This window comes from Arachis ipaensis, chromosome B2 (genome assembly GCF_059453495.1).
Source record: "Arachis ipaensis isolate K30076 ecotype BB chromosome B2, ASM5945349v1, whole genome shotgun sequence".
NCBI classification, from domain to species: domain Eukaryota; kingdom Viridiplantae; phylum Streptophyta; class Magnoliopsida; order Fabales; family Fabaceae; genus Arachis; species Arachis ipaensis.
This window is the reverse complement of record NC_142437.1, coordinates 17,615,311-17,632,394: the sequence shown is the minus strand read 5'-3', so window position 1 is coordinate 17,632,394 and position 17,084 is coordinate 17,615,311. Positions and strand designations below refer to the sequence as shown.

At 39.3% G+C, this 17,084-nt stretch overlaps 3 protein-coding genes across 6 annotated transcripts; 1 reads left to right on the top strand and 2 right to left on the bottom strand.

Annotated features, from left to right (window-relative positions):
* Positions 1-212: 212 nt before the first annotated feature.
* LOC107625052 (large ribosomal subunit protein eL31) lies at positions 213-1,720 on the top strand. Its single transcript, XM_016327589.3, has 2 exons — positions 213-353; positions 1,158-1,720. The coding sequence occupies exons 1-2, from the start codon at positions 271-273 to the stop codon at positions 1,435-1,437; spliced, it is 363 nt and encodes a 120-aa protein (XP_016183075.1). The 5' UTR covers positions 213-270; the 3' UTR covers positions 1,438-1,720.
* Positions 1,721-2,240: 520 nt separating this feature from the next.
* LOC107625053 (Tetratricopeptide repeat (TPR)-like superfamily protein) lies at positions 2,241-9,356 on the bottom strand. 4 transcript variants are annotated; one of them, XR_001617050.3, is made up of 3 exons: positions 8,990-9,356; positions 3,716-6,443; positions 2,241-3,051 (listed from the first exon to the last, which is right to left on the bottom strand). XR_001617050.3 is itself a non-coding variant. In XM_021115604.2 (2 exons), exon 2 carries the CDS (start codon positions 6,341-6,343, stop codon positions 3,767-3,769), a length of 2,577 nt encoding a protein of 858 aa, XP_020971263.1. In that variant the 5' UTR covers positions 6,344-6,443; positions 8,990-9,356; the 3' UTR covers positions 2,241-3,766. The 4 variants fall into 4 exon arrangements, 1 of the variants encoding a protein (XP_020971263.1); XR_001617051.3 differs by having other exon boundaries at positions 2,241-2,565; XR_002357160.2 differs by having other exon boundaries at positions 2,241-2,549.
* A 2,437-nt stretch (positions 9,357-11,793) lies between these two features.
* On the bottom strand, positions 11,794-12,633 carry LOC148573168 (uncharacterized). Its single transcript, XM_088504433.1, has 2 exons — positions 12,070-12,633; positions 11,794-11,982 (listed from the first exon to the last, which is right to left on the bottom strand). The coding sequence occupies exons 1-2, from the start codon at positions 12,631-12,633 to the stop codon at positions 11,794-11,796; spliced, it is 753 nt and encodes a 250-aa protein (XP_088360559.1).
* Between the last annotated feature and the right edge of the window lie 4,451 nt (positions 12,634-17,084).

Sequence of the window (17,084 nt, the reverse complement as noted above, 5' to 3'; positions counted from 1 at the left end):
CAACTTTATCAACTTTTTCACTTTAGAAACATGTCCTTATCAAAATTAATTTATATTATATTCTAAAAGTAAAAAAAATTATTTAAGCTTTTAGGTTTTGGAGTTATAAAAAACGGTTGCCTATGAGCTTATAGTTGGCCCATTTATACTTTAAAATAAAACAATTTGGGCCCATATTGAGAGGCCCATTATGGTTAAATTAGGGTTTTAGCTTCATCATCTTCATCTTGGATTCTCCTTGCTGCTGCATCCGAAGTTGGAGAATCAAGAATGGTGGAAAAGGCGAAGGGTAGGAAGGAGGAGGTGGTTACCAGAGAGTACACTATCAATCTCCACAAGCGCTTGCATTCATGGTATTCTTTTCTTTCTATTGTTTATTTCAATTTTGACTATTCAACCCTGCTTCATTGATTTCAATGCATGATCTCATAGATTGGGAACTCAATTGTTGTTTAGGGCTACTGAGGAATAACACTATTATAAGCTCCTTGTATATCATTATTTACAATTCTGTTACATTCACCCTTATAAGAATACGAATAGAAGTTAAAAAATTCTAAATTTTTGTGTTCATATTAAAAGTTTGATTGTCATAAAGCATTTTTGCGTCACATATGTTATATTCTGTAAAATCAAATCACATGGGAACTTAATTTTGTGCAGCTGTCAATAAATACATACATTAATGGTAAAGAAATACTTTTCATAACCATAATTGGATAACTGATTTATTACATAAACTCTTAAATTATTGTATAATGCTCAATTAGTGAGTAAATTTAGCTTCTTAATGTGTATAATGATAGAAGTTATTAGAGCAAAATTAGGGGAAGTGGCATTTTTTGGTACGTAAGGATTGGTCACTAAACCCCTTAATTCCCTTTATCATTATTAATAGAAGATAATAGATTTAGAGCCTTGTACTATGTATTTTTCATTTTGAAGTAACTGGATGGATTGTTGATAAGACACGTAGCTGGTCATTTTCCCTTTAATTGCTTTAGTTTTGGTATCTATCAATGCATCAGTGATATCCATATACTTGATATTAGAATATTAGTGGGTTGTATAATATCTGATATATATTAATTGATAGAATGTTAGAAGATACATGAATATGGTTTGTGTTTGGATTGGTGGCATTATGTGAAAAACAGCACATTCAAGAAGAAGGCCCCGAAAGCCATTAAGGAGATAAGGAAGTTTGCTCAGAAAGCCATGGGGACCAATGATGTGAGAGTGGATGTGAAGTTGAACAAGTTTGTGTGGAGTCAAGGTATCCGAAGCGTCCCACGGAGGATCAGGGTACGCATTGCTCGCAAGAGGAACGACGACGAAGATGCAAAGGAAGAGCTCTACTCTCTCGTCACTGTTGTTGAAATCCCCAAGGAAGAGATCAAAGGTTTAGGCACAAAGGTTATTGAGGATGAGGATTGATTGACCATGTTTCTGCTTGGAACCCAGAGTTTTTGCAATCAAATTTTGCTGTTAGGACATTGTCAAATTACTTATGGTTTTGTTGAGACAATGGGGTTTCATGACATTGAGTATTCTGCTATAACTGTAGTTCTTGTTACTTGATAGGAAGGTAGATAAAGCATCAATGACTCCAAACCCAAGTTTATAATACTATGCCATTGAAGAAATATTAAACCAAATATAAGATTGATTGATAGTGAGAATCAACAAAGAATTAAATAGCAAGTATTTCCTTCTTTCATCGCTGTCTTAGTTCCTTCAAACTCTTTGGTTCGCTCATCAATTTTACAGTGATAAACTAAGTCATATTAAGAGAGATGAAAATCTGTTTGGTCAAGAAGTTTAAAACAATACATATTTTAAGCTAGATAAGTAACAAGGATCAAATTCTTTGTAACATTACATGCATATTTAAATCAAATGCCTATTTCTGCTGTTGTCTGCTAGAAAGGGTTAAAAACGGTAGTATTAATTTGGTTTCAACTTTCAATAGACATGCAGCTTTTCAATTTTCTTCTGAGTTCTATAAAAATGATTTTGCAGCATGCTCTATGGCTTATAATTAGCCAAACTTCAAAGATTTAGAGTTGTATTACGTATATGGTATACTAATTATGATATAACTGAAACGCTCGTATATGAAATAACATCAAATAGGATTAAAGTGCACAAGTAAATAATAGCTGTTAAAAAATCATAAGAAATTATCTTTTCTCAAATCAAGTTTATGTTAAACACTAGGCACAATAGAACAACGCAAATTTTGGATCACCGTATTCATTGAGTAACAACTATCCCAAAAAAGGCTAAATAACATTTACTGATTTTAAACTAAAGCCTCTAGCAGAGCATTATGTTTTACATTGCTCAAATCAGACTAAAGAAATAAGTAATCATCTAGTTATTCATATATTTGTTGAAAGAATACACTGGGATAAAATCAAACCTATTATAGAAAACTAATTCAAACCCACCACATCTTCGCCGAGACGTTGAAACTCTTCTTCGAGAATGTGCTGGTGATCTTTGACCTTGGAGATCTGCTGGTTCAAACCTGCATCTCTCAGCCTCTGCACCAGCAAAATGCTAAAAGTGGAACAAGAGTGATTAAGGCAGGGTATACTGTTAATAGTTAATACTAGGTCACTGCCAGGCAACAGCCTACCAGTCAACAATAATTAACACACCACACGAAGAAGGCACATAAGGCTGAGATTGGAACAGAGTCATTTGGATCCTCACACCAGAGTTTGAAAAGTATTCAAACAGAAACTACCATAAAAAATCAGAGCAAAACACCAATATTACTAAGCCTCACTGTATTTTTTCCATGCCTAGGAAGCAAGGACTCCGTGATTTCGCAGACATCTTCCCCAATGGGATGGAAGAGCTTGACTCTAGGACTATGGAGCTTGAAGCAGTAGAGGAACTGAATGTGAGCCTTTATTTTCATTTTATCTTGTTTTATTTTTCAGTTCTGGATACCAAATCATTTGTAAAGTATTCCACGAAAATAACTTATGCTATACCAAACTCGCTCACTTACCGCTCGATCAAAATCATCATACCATCCTGGCCATGTGACAGAATACAACAAACTAATGAAGGACATGCAAACTTTAAGACAAACTGGAATTATAGAGAGATACCATAGACTGGATCATTACATTACACGAGAGATCTTTTCAAACTTGCTTAGGCTCACATTACACTAGTGATTCTTGCATGGATATAATTGGACTATATTCAAGATACAGTCATTGTTTTCATGGGTCCACCATCTTTATTGTGCATATGACAAAATATGTGTTAATACCTAAGCAAGAATTTTCCCCCACACAATTAAGTGGCAAAGATCAAATCCTTAAAGCCATCATGTGAAAATACTAGGAGTAATATACCAATAAACTGTTTTCATGGCTCAATCCTAGTATATCTATTTTTTTACGTTAACAAGAAAAAACAGATTCCATCATAATATTGGCACAACAAAATTTGCAAGTCATTTATAATTGGTTAATGAAGTATTTACATCAATCAACATTTAGTATTCAATTAGTAGACTTTATATAAGCAAGATGTTGGCATAATTCCATAATCAGAATACGACCTTGTGTTTAACAATTATAAACTTTAAGACATTATAGGATTGGTTTATTGCACTAGTGAAGGCCTTAAAATAGTTATAATTATAAAGATAATTGTATATGTCTAATGTGCACAACAAGATAGTTACCTATCATTGCAAGCATGCTCTACATTTAAATGGATCAGAATGATACCACTGTCACCAATAACCTTTGCATGAGCAGGAACCATTCTTGAAATGATGGAAACGACTTGAGTCTCGTAGTATGATTTCATGTTCAACAATCATGGATATGTAGGTTATGGCACTGTGGCAATCACCACAAATGCGTAAATTCTTGGTGATCCGAATAGGAGATCCTGGAGGAATTGTTAGGATGCCATAGGCAAGGGCCAATTTCTCACTATGTTCAAAAAGCAGGTCACCTTTTTCTTCATCATCTACATCATGAAGAGCAAAGCTTGTCTGAGGAACATATCCAATGGCTTTAATGCGTTGAATCAATTCTGCAAGTGTTTCATATATCTGCTGAGATTGCGAGTGGGATCTGTCTCCCACAAAGAAGGTTGCAGTGCCTTTCCTTCCTTGGACCCAACTACAGCCAGGCCTTTTTTGGACACCTGTATTTTTCATCAAATATCTAATCCTAGCCACGTCTTTCCAACGTCTAGCATTAGCATATATGTTTGAAAGCAGAGTGTATGACCCATCATTCCCAGACTCCAATTCCCCTAATCGACTGGCAGCGAGTTCCCCAAGCTCTACATTTGAATGTATCCTACATGCACTAAGCAAGGCCACCCACACTACTGCAGATGGTTCCATAGGCATGCAATTAATGAGTTTCACGGCTTCATCTAAGCGACCAGCACGACCCAGAAGATCAACCATGCATGCATAATGCTCTGCACCAGGAGGAACCCCAAAGTCCTGTCTCATTCTATAAAAGAAATTGATTCCATGATCCACCATTCCTGAATGACTACAAGCATAAAGCAGAACAAGAAAGGTTATGCCATCTGGCACTAGACCAACTTTCCTCATCTCATCAAAAACCCGGATAGCATCTTCACCACGTCCATGCAAACCATAACCTGTCATTAAAGTTGTCCAAGATACAGAATTTTTCTCTGGCATGTTATTAAAAACAACTTGAGCAGTTTCCACATCTCCACATTTGGAGTACATGTCTATTAGACAATTGGCCACAAATAGAACAATGCAGTCATACCGATTGCGCAACACATAAGCATGAATTTGCCTTCCTAATCTCAATGCTGCTAAACGAGCACAAGCCATGAGGGCACAAGATAAAGTAAAATCATTAGGCTTTAAAGAGTTACCCATATTGAAAATTTCAGAGAGAAGTTGTAGCGCATGGTTGGCATCACCATGCTGTGCATAACCACCAATCATCACAGTCCAGGTAACCACATCTCTATCCTTGGGAGGCATCAACTCAAACATTGTACGGGCTACAGCAACATTTTTGCACTTAGCATACATGTCAATCAGACCATTAATTACCATCAGATCATCCCGGGGATCATTTCCATCCAAGTTCAGCATAAATTTGATGGCATAACAATGAGTTTCTTTCCCATGAAGCAATGCGCCAATAGATGCACAGCCGGAAAGCAGAGACACCAGAGTAACAACATTCGGCTGAGATCCGCAGTTGCACATCTGCCGAAACACGTCCAAAGCCTCAGAACCATGCCCTCTCTGGGCAAACCCAGCAATCACAGCCGTCCATGTCACAACATCCAGCTTGATATTCTCCTGCCGCATCTGCTCAAACAGAGAGAGAGCATCCCCAAACATTCCAGTCTGAGAATACCCTGTGACCATAGCATTCCAAGAAACAACATCCTTCAACTTCATCCTTTCAAAAACCTTGTTTGCTTGATCCATCTTACCACACTTGGCATACATGTCAACAATAGCATTCCCCACAAAAACATCATCCACCAACCCACTCCTAACAGCAAACCCATGAACCTGTTTCCCCTGCATCGAAGAACCAACAAAAGCACAAACAGGAAGTATGTTAACAAGGCTCACAGGATCTGGCGACACCCAATGACGAGTGGTCATTTCAACAAACAATTGAAGTGCCGTATTTGTCTCAGAAGCACGAGAACAAGCAGACACAATGGAATTCCAAGAGACCAAGTCCTGAATTCCCCTTTGGCACAATTCATCAAACATGTTGCGCGCGTCTTGGAGAGAGCCACACCTACTGTACATGCCAACCACAGCATTACAAACGAAAACATTAGAGTCAAAGCCAGATCGTAGAACAGCAGCGTGGAGGGAAGTGCCGGCAGAGAAAGAGGGAATATCAGCACAGGCCTTAAAGACAAAAGGGAAGGTGTAGTGGTCAGGGGTCCACCCATGAGCCTTCATCTGATGGTAGAGGGCAAGGGAGCCGTGAGGGTCCCCGTGATGAAGGGAGCGCCTTATAAGCTGATTCCACCAGAAAACAGAGAGAGGCGATGGGGGGAGGGTGAGGAGGAGGACAGTGGCACGGATGGTGGAGCTGAGTGCAATGTATGTGGCGATGAGGTGGCGAGTGAAGTGGTGGAGAAGGCCCTGCACTGTGACTTGCTGTTGCAGGAGCTTGGCATGGCTTAGGGAACTGCATTGTTTTAAGATTGTGGGATTGACTGTAACAGTGGAACAAGAAGAGAGGCGAGTAGTGATGAGTTGTGGGAGCGGCAGTGGCAATGGCAGTAGCAGCTTGCACTTCAGTGAACTGCAGCGCAAGAGCATGCTATTGTTGTGGAGGCTGAAAACATCCACTACTTCAAACAAAAAGCAAGAACTGTTGTTACTTCTGGAGCTGTGGAAAGGATCATCCTATACTTGTATTCTGGAAATATTACCCAAAACAAAGCAAAGGCGAATGAATGACGACCCAAGCACAAGAAATACATAAAGCATAAGCTCCTCAAAGAAATTATTAGACTCGAGACAATAACACAAACACCTTATGGGCAAGAAACTGCAAGAAACATTTTCAAAATCACAACTAATGAGACAGATTAGTAGAGAAATCATTTCAATTCTGATCAAGATTGAGCATAGGAACCCATTGAGAGAAAGAGACAGAGGGAGAGTTAGAAGTGGCAAACCGTGAGAGGAAGAGCAAGCCAATGTCCCCTTGTCAGGTTTCGGGGTTTAAAGACATAGCGGGGAAGTTTGGTTATGGAATCGGTTTAAAAACAAGACAAAACCAAACCAGTTATTTCAATCAGGTTTGGGTTATTTACTTATTGTAGAGGTCTGCACCATAGATATTAGAACATAACCGATAATCAAACTGATCGGACTATTGGATTATTGAATCAATGGTTCAACCAGTAGCTTACCGATAATCAAACCAATCGGACTAATGGATTATTGATCGAACTATTTAATTAGTTGACTCGGTCATAATTAAATAAAAATATAAATTATAAAATCTAAATCATTCAATTAAAAACCCAAATTTAAAACCAACTACTAAATCAGCCAATTAACAAACTAATTATCTAAAATTTAATAAGCTAAATCAACTAATTACTAGTGTTTATGCAGCCATTGCTCCTGCACCTATTGCAATTGCACCTATTTCAAAATTCTCAAATGCATATGCAACATCACAGGGCAAGTCACCTTAGTCATGTTCAAGCAGTAAGAGTCACAACAAAAATCAACTGAAAGCAACTCTGAGCCTTGGGTTGCAAGAAGCTAAAAGAAACGAAAATAGAAGAGTAGCAGAGAAGAAGTAAACTAAAGAAGAAGAAATGAAAACTGAAATATACTTTCTGATCACCAAGAGGAAAATGAATTATAAGCAAGGTTCTGAAAACCGGACTGGTCATTAAACCGCTATAGTCATTGGTTCACTGGTCCAACCGGTCTAACCATGGTTCAACCGAAAAAATCGTTTCATAATAAAATAATAAATAAATTATAAATAAACATCCTAAAATATCTTTCAAATTTAAAACCCTACATAAAATATCACCAATTAAATGTAATTAATCATCAAAATATGCAAAAACTTGCTGCAAATTTGTTGACAATTAACAATAATTATACTTCCATTAAAAATAGCTGGATTGAATTACAATGCACAAGTTAAAGATAGAGAATATTGTCTTAATGTAGCTGAGTCAAAAAGTAAAACAAAAAATGATAGTGTTGCACAACAAACACACAACAGAGCCTGAAACAAAAAGAATCCAACACCGAGGAGGGGCAGCAAGTCAGCGGAGATCGAGAGCAGGGACAGTGCAACCAAACAATGAACAAAACAATGAAAATAGAATTTTTTTATATAACAGAGCAATCAAAACATGAATCATACAATCACTAATTGCAATTTTTTTCTTCATAAGAACAGAACAATGAAAACATGAATCAAAGGATCACCAATTGCAAATTTTTTAATAACAGAAGTTGGAACAGTGAAAAATGAAGAGAGATCAACAGTTTTTAACCCAATTTTAACAAAGCTCATCACAATGATTAACAACAAAAAAAAAGCAATGAAGGAACAGTGAATCAGTAACATAGGCAGTGAAAATTCAAAAAACTTTAATAAAATTTAACTACAGAAACAGACAATAAAGCAGTAATAGAGTTATCAATTTAAAATTTATCATCAAATACAATCAGTGAGCAAAACCAATCAACCAAGCACTGACTGGGCATTCGAAATAAAAGAAAGAATCAAAAGAACATTCAAATCACAGCAACAACACAACAACACCAATAGGAACATTTAAAACAAAGCAACCAAAAAAAAATCTAAAAATCACCATTGCTGAAAACAATAATTCGATATATGTATGCTCAAAGAATTAAAAGCTAAGCTTCCAGGAAAGTGAAGAATACCCAAACCAAAGAACCTTCAATCACAGCCTAAACCAAGAACAGAAAATCACAAAAAAGAAACAAAAAAAATTAAAGATAACAGAACAACAACAACAGGAGAACAATTAGCAAATTAACAAGTTCACAATAACAGTTAAAATTTACCAGAAGAACACTAATGCAAGTGGAATCATCATGCTGATATGTTTTCTGCAAAGATGCTATTTGTGCAGTTAAAATTTCCTAATTACTAAGATCCAATTATTCTTAATTTCACATGCAATCAACTTACTAAGTTTCTAAAAGCTAGAAATTATAAAATCAACCAGAAATATGGTTAAAGCATTTCATCAAACATGTTGAGTGCGGTAAAATTAAAACGAAATAAGAGAATTCGTAGCTTAAGATCAATATGATAGAGAAGAGAACATAACAATTGTATAATCTATGAAAAAAATCCAAACCACTACCAATTCAAATAGTTACTTATTGTAATAGAAATCAGAAGTTGCAGAGTTTGAAGCAGAGTATTGGTGGCGGGTTTAGGGAACTCACGGCGGCGACATTAGAGAGCAGTTCGACGGCAAGGTGGAGCGCGCGGGTTGGTCGCAGAGTTTGAAGCAGAGCAACGTGGCTTCCAGACGAACGCGAATGAGAACTCGAATGGTGAACGGCAAACAAACGGCGGCGGAAGCGCGGCTGAGGAGACAAAGACGACGGACGCCGAGCTCGAGGAAGCAGCTGCGATCGGTGACAACGAACAGGGGTTGAAGACTTGGAGCACGAGGGAAGCTAGATAGACAGACGGACGGCGAACTTAATGGACGGCTGCAATATGCCACTCCTTGCGGCGGTGGTGTAGGCTTACATGCTTCTTTGGCCAAGTTTCTGTGATTTCTTTCTGAATGAAAGAATGAAAGGGAGAAAGAAACGGAGTAGCAGCTTCGTTTAAAGCCGGGTCCCGCTTCGATCCAACCGGTCGGATTCCAGCCGATTCAGCGGTTTTTCAACTGTTTTACATGTCTGATTAGGCCGTTAATATTTCCGGTTCGTGGTTGGACCGGTCTGACCGGCCGGTTCAATCCGGTTTCAGAACAGTTACAACAGATTCATAACTGCCCTGCATCTAAACCAGTTTGGTCATTTACAATTTTATCCTCCTTATCTTCACTCTTATACTCGCAACTAAATAACTGCAACAAATACTGGGTGTTCATTCAGCATTATAATTTCGCTCCCTCCAAAAGTTTTGTCAATAAACAAACTAATTAAACATCTAAATTTCAAAACTAATTACTAAATCAGCCAGTTAAATACCAATAAACTAATTCTCTAAAATTTAAAAACCTAAATCAACTAATTACTAATACAACAAATTAATTAATTAAGTAATGAAGAAGACAAAGACAAGAAGGGCAGCAGGTAACTCACGTCACCAGGCAGTTGGATGAAACACGACGGCAACGGCGAGCAGACCAGCGACGGCGAGTAGAACCAGAGACGACGGCGAAGCGAACTACCGGTGAACCCAAACGACGAGAGTGAGATAACGAGTAGAGCTTATGCCAGTGGCGGTGCTGCCTGCTGCTTGCGTTGTGCGAGTGTGTGAGACCTGAGAACTTGCGTGGCGGTTCAATTGATGGTTCAACCCAACCAGATGACTGGGTTTTCAATTGAACCGGTTTGGTCAATCTGGCTTTGAGAAAACTAGACTCTGCACTCTACTTCAGTGTTTCGAATTGCAGAGGAGGAAAGCTTTTTTCTAAGAGTAAATTAACAATTAAGCCTCTTGTTGCGATAAGAATAATGTGGATGAGTATAGGTGGCTCATCTTTTTCCATATGGAAATGTTAAATTTTCAAAGTCATTACATTTAATGATAGTGAAAAATAAAGCCTCATTTCATGTATAAATAGAGGTTGAATTTCAATGTATAACACACATCAATAACAATAATCTTCTCTCTCTATTATCTATATACGAAACTTTTCTTTTTCTCTTTCTTTCATACGTTACTACTATACATATATTAATATATATATATATATATATATGAATCATCTCCTTTATAATAGTAATTGTAGTGAGTATTACTGAGTAAAATCCCATAATGGTCCCTCAGATTGAGCCCGTACACCAATGTTACCCCTTACTTTCGAAATGCTCTAATTGCACCCTTCAGATTGAGCTCCGTGCGAAATCCTGGTCCCTCCACCCAATTCCGGCGTGACTCAGCAGCCGGAGTGCTGAGCTGGCTGCTTATTGTCCACGTAGGCAGCCTTAAACGGCTAGCTGATGTGGAGGATCTTCAAAGAATGTCGAAATTCTCTGAAGTAGTCCCTGGTACCAATTATAAACCCTAAGTTGTTCTTCCCTCTTCCTATGTGTATTGGTTCGTCGTCCAACTCTCCCTCTTCTTCCCTGTTATTCTTTTTCTTCGTCCTCTCCCGCCATGAGTGACAGTCAAGCTTCTCGTAGGTCGAATCGCTCATCTGCGACTGGAATCTGGAGAGGAAACAATGTGCGTGCCCGGCGTTCAGCAGTTCCAGAGTGGTGTGGTTGTGGGTGTAGGCCTGTCCTTCGGTGGTCAAGGACGGAGAGTCATCCTAATAAGCCGTTCTTCGGGTGTCCGAATTATAACGTGAGTGCAATTACTGGCTGAAATTTGGCTGAAATTTATAGTGTTGGTTACTTGAGGTAGTTGTTTGATAAGGTTGATGCTTGTTTGCAGACTAGTGGAAAGAATTGGTGTGGGTTATTTGTCTGGGCAGATTCGGTAAAGGATGAGGTGCCGCTGAAGTCTGATGAAGAAGATGAGCAAGGTGGGATGAAGATGAACATTGCATGGAAGGTGGGCAAACTGGAAGCAGATGTGAGAAATGTAAAGCTGATGGTCCAAGTGCTTGGTTTAGGGGTATTTATGTTAGTTGTGTTTGTGTTGATGTTATTATTGAAGGTTTGATTAGGGTGAGAGCTGAAACACACAACCAGTGTAATCCAGTTTATGAACAATGTAATTGACATTAGATTGTTTTTGATATACTGAATGACTATTTGGTTTTGTTCTTGTAAACATAATTGATATGGATAAGCAACAATAGGATGAGCTTACATAAGGCACAATTCATAACTGAATCACAATAAAAATAGTTCATATAAAATTCTGCAATAATGCATTGATGACAATAACAAGCCAAAAAATTCTGAGCATTGTTTCAGCTAGATTCCAGCAACTTAATTAGTATTTAAAAGTTGCAGAGGTGTCTATAAATCACCATGACCAAACAAAAGAGACTAAGATAATTGTTTCACAAAATATTACAATCTTTCATAATCTCAACCTAAAGCTAGGATCTGCATCACTTCTTTCTTGGCGGTTTGAACCCTGAGGTGGGTACAAACTTCAGGAAGTTGGCAAGCCTTGCTGCAGTTGCCTCACTAGCTCCCTCCATTGGATTGAATGATGCAGAGCCAGTTGGAGGAGGTGACCTTCTTCTAAGTGGCAGTTTCCCAGGTCTTGTAGGTGTGTTCCTGGTTTGTTCATGCTGCTGCAATACAGATAATATTTGACATAAAGCCTATAAAATAAGACAAGTAATAAAAACACATTACATGAAACATTATTAAACAAATACCTTTTGGGAGTTTTCAGCTTCAGAGTATGAGGGCTGAGACAAATCAATTTCAGCCTGCTGGACATCCACATCCACAAGAGTGGCAGGAGCAGGGGCAGATGCAGTAGCGGACGCTGTTGTAATTCCAGAGCCTGTAGCAGTAGCAGAGGCAGTTGCAGCTTGAGGTGCATTGGAAGTAGTTGTTGTAGCTGACGCAGTGGCAGTTGCAGTGACATTTTGAGCAGCAGCCTTAGGGTCTTTAGCAGCAGCCTCCGCAGCTTTCTTCTTCTCAGCCTCTGCAGCTTCAGCCACCTTCTTCTTCTGACACCCTCTTTTTGTATGACCTTTCTGCAAGCAATACTTGCAAGTGAATGGTTGTAGCTGTCTCTTCAAAGTGGTGGTTGGCTTGGATTTCTTGCTAGAGTGACCCCCCTCATCCGCATCCTTCCTTCTCTTGGTTTGGAGCTGTCCAGGTTTCCTCTTAACCAAAGGTGCCAATGGTCTGTTGGCCTCAGATCTTTCCCATAATTGTTGGCCAGGTATAGGATTTATGTGGTGGGAGTAAGTGGCTTTGTAGGACTCCATTGTGAGGAGCTTGTGGCAGAAATCCTCTGGCCACTTGTTGACCCTAGCAATAGCAGCACATGCGTGCACACATGGGATTCCTGCAACACCATCATCAGCAATAACAAGTAGGTGCATAGTTAATTAGACTCACTAGGCAGAGTAGTTTAATAATTAAGTAACAGTTAAAGACATTACCTGTTAGCATCCAAAACTGACAAGTACATAGCCTTTTCCCCAGATCCACTACATGGTGTGTAGGGTGTCCATGTACCTCGAACTTCTCGTATCCGATGTCTCCAGCCCAGATTGGTTGCCATTGCCTAGATTCCTTCCTCAGCTTCTCCAGTCTGCTCTTGATCACTAGGGGAAGTATCCCTACATGATTATCCAACTTCACTTTATTTTTGGCCATCGTCCTCATTACGAATATCCTAACCTCTTCCAGCAGTGTGATTATAGGCTTCCTCCTAGCTTCCTTAATCTTTGCGTTGAATACTTCGCACGCATTGTTACAAATTGAGTCTAACTTTGGCTTGTGACTGAACTGAGATCTTGTCCAAGAATGTGTTGGCCACTTTTCTAGGTATGCCCATGCCTCCGGATTAAGCCTCTTTAACTTTTCCCTATGTTCCCTGAATTCCTCAAATGTTGTGGCTCGTGCACAATCCCATAGCAACCCTCTTAGCTCCAAATCTTTCCATTGCTTGTTGAAATTCTTCCACAAATGCCACACACAGAAACGGTGATGCACATTGGGCATCACCTCCTGTACAGCATTTATGAGTCCCTGCAACACAGAGTGGATGCCAATAATAATTAACACAGATACAGCAGAGAGAAGTATGTTGAATACATAGTTATATGATCATCCATTTAGACCCTTACTTTTTTAATTTTCACCATACTAGACCCTCACTTTTTTAATTTTCACCATAATAGTCCCTGAGTTTCTAACAAAGGCACCATAATTGTCCCTAACTTTTACTATCGTGCATCTACACTAGTCCTACTTAGATATCAGCAAGCCTCTTACAAATCAAGGATATTGTAACACAATGATGCAAATAAATTGGAAACTAAATCAGAAGGGATTAGCAGTAGTGTACCTTTTGCATGTCGGATATGAAATACCAACCATGTGTCTTGTAATCTCCCAAATCTGCGTGCAGTAGTTCCAGGAACCATTTCCAGTTGGCAGTGTTTTCAACTTCTATAACTGCCCAAGCAATGACATATATGTGGTGGTTTGCATCCTACCCAATAGCTGGGAGAATCTGCCCTCCAAAGACAGTTTTCAGGAAAGCACCATCAAGTCCAATGAGTGGACGACATCCTGCCTTAAATCCATTCTTGCAGCCACTTAAACACACATACATTTTCTCAAATATCACATCACCGTTTGGCTGTGGGATGGTACAAATTTCGACAGTTGAACCCGGGTTTGTCTTTAGCAGTGTCTCCCCATAGTCCCTCACCATTGCATACTGAGCCTTTTCATCATCATATACAAGGTTTCTAGCATCAGACAGTGCCCTAGAGATCGAGTTCCTATTCAATGACAGATCATACTTGGTCTTGAAGAAGGTGTTTGCATCACAATGCCTGAACTTGGGATACTTTCTGACTTTCTTCACCAGCTTACTAGCAACCCAGTTACGATTGGCTGCTCTGTTCTTATCCTCCCTTGCACAGCTATGATCATCTCTGAAAGTCTTCACTTGCCAGCAAGTATCGTCTCGGTCCTTGGAAGCAAAGATGACCCAACCACATTCCTTCACCTTGAAAACTGCCCTAAGCCTATTCCTATCATTTTTATTGAACCGAATACGCCTTCCCTCCTGGATGGTGTACTCCCTAACAGCCTCTTTGAAATCCCACTTTGTATTAAACTTCATTCTAACCTCCAAGTGAAGCTCCCCGAACCTAGCCCCCTCTCTAAAAACAGGAAACACCTCATCAGACTCGGTCTCCTCTTCTAGTTCGTCTTTAGAATTGGGTGGGGTTTTCATCTCCAATGAATGCCAAGAGTTGGCACCATCAGAATCAGTCCCAGGATCGTATGCATCATAATCATCATTCTTATCAGTTCCAACTTTCCCAAAATCCACTTCAACATCAGAATTACCCTCCACATAAGCATCTTCATCAACACAAATCTTCTCCTTCATCTTATTCTTTCCCTTACCCTTATCCTGTGAAGCACTCCCCTTACTTGTTTTCTTCTTACCCTTTACCTTAGGTGAAGGAACAGGGTCCGCAGCACATGAATCAGATGAGCTGTCTTCCCTTACTGGTTTATAGGGTTCATCTTCTGAACTATCATCAGTTTTAGAGGACTCCTCATCAGATGACATCAACATCACTGGGATCTTGCTATCCTGCCCTCTTTTCTGAGCCTTTGTGCCTCCTATCCCAGTGAAAGACCTGAGACAATACCTCCTATGAACTTTTGTTTGACTTGGTTTCGGGGTGTTCTTGGCCTTCTTCTTAACTTTTTGTTCAAACGGCACCTTAACAGATGCTTTTACCCCTTCCTCTCTAGGTCGACTCACATTAGCAGTAGGATTCTTTCCATGATTTGGCCTAGAACCATCGTCTGGGGCAGCTGCAACATTTTCCTTAGCTTGAGTCCCAAGGTCCCTTACTTGATCATCAATGTATACCATAACATCCTCCCCTTCTATCAGTTCAGGTGACGAAACCTGATGTTCAATGTAGATATCAACAAGGCCGGCATTCTGTGAACCCATCTCACACATCTCTCTTAGGTCTGCATCATTATTTAACTTCCTCAATCCCTCCCCTATGCTCTTTCCAGGTACAAGCCACCAGACTTCCTTCATTCTGTCATAACCTAGCTCCTTATAATAGTTTCTCAGGTAAAATACATCCAATCTATCCACCTCAACATCACCTAGGCAGTTTCTGTTGTCCGGATAGTAACCAATCTTTCCATCCACGCCCTTCTCAAAACTTCCTCCATGATGAAACATAATGTCCAGTACTTCATCCATCTGCCAGATAAGTTAACAAACAAATTAAACACATGCAACCTTTCTTTGAGGAAGAAAAAAAACAGAGCAAACCAAACCCCTGCCTAACAACGTAACCACAAAAACCTAACAACACAGAAATCTAAACAAGACACCAAACGAATATCAACTCTGCTTCAATCAAGACACCACGTGAACATCCATCAGTGAAAACCAAAAAAAAAAATTAAACTTCAACTACACATTCTGTATTACTAACCTTGTTGTAGCTGACGATGATGATAGCCTCTGCTTCAACCACTTCGTACCTGTGGCGTACTTCCTTCTCCTGGCAATGAACTCACTCAAGCAATAGCCAGAAAGTGCCCTAATGTCACACCATTCTCTGGACAACAGCGAGAGGAAACGTTTGAAGAGAAGTATGAGAAAGCCTAACAAATGATCAACCCCCTCCCCAAGCAACGTTTCAATTCCCCTCCAAGGAAAAACGACGTCGTGTTGATTCATTAAGGCCATCCACGCAAAACGGCGCCGTTTAAGGCTGCCTACATGGACAATAAGCAGCCAGCTCAGCGCTCCGGCTGCTGATTCACGCCGGAATTGGGTGGAGGGACCAGAATTTCGCACGGAGCTCAATCTGAAGGGTGCAATTAGAGCATTTCGAAAGTCAAGGGTAACATTGGTGCACGGGCTCAATCTGAGGGACCATTATGGGGTTTCACTCGAGTATTACTTCTAGAGTTATCTAATTATATTTCATATTTTATATTTGTTACCTCTTTCTTATTTATTTATTTATTTATTTTATAACACGTTATTAGCATGAAGCTCTAACGAAATTTTAGGAAGACTCCAGGTAACAAATTTTTATTATGTTGAAGCTCTCTCATCTTGAATTTAATACTCTTGATATATCTGGAAATAATTATTTATCATGGATACTAGATGTTAAAATCCATCTTGATTTAATGGATCTTGAAGATACCATTAAGGCTGAAAATAATACATCCCAGAAGGATAAAGTCAAAGCCATGATTTTCCTTCATCATCATCTTGACGAATGATTGAAAAATGAATATCCCACATTAAAAGATCTTGCAGATCTGTGGAAAGACTTTGAAGAAAGGTACAATCATGTGATACTTCCTCAAGCCCAATATGCTAGGGAAAACTTTCTTGACCTTCCATGTCTCGAATGTGCTCCTGCAGCAGCAGTATCGAGAAAATGAATTTAAAAATATTCTGAGTTAATTTCTTACTTTCTTGTTGCTGAACGCAACAATGAGTTACTTTTAAGGAATCATGAAGCGCGCCCAGTTGGCGCCGCCCCATTTCCTGAAGTAAATGCGGCAATTAACCCCAGAAGAGGTAAATGGCAAGATTTTGATAACAAGAAAAATTATGGAAAGAAAAGAAATTATGTTCACAAGAAAGATCTCACCAGAAGTGGGATAAAGAAAGAAATAATGGGCAAAG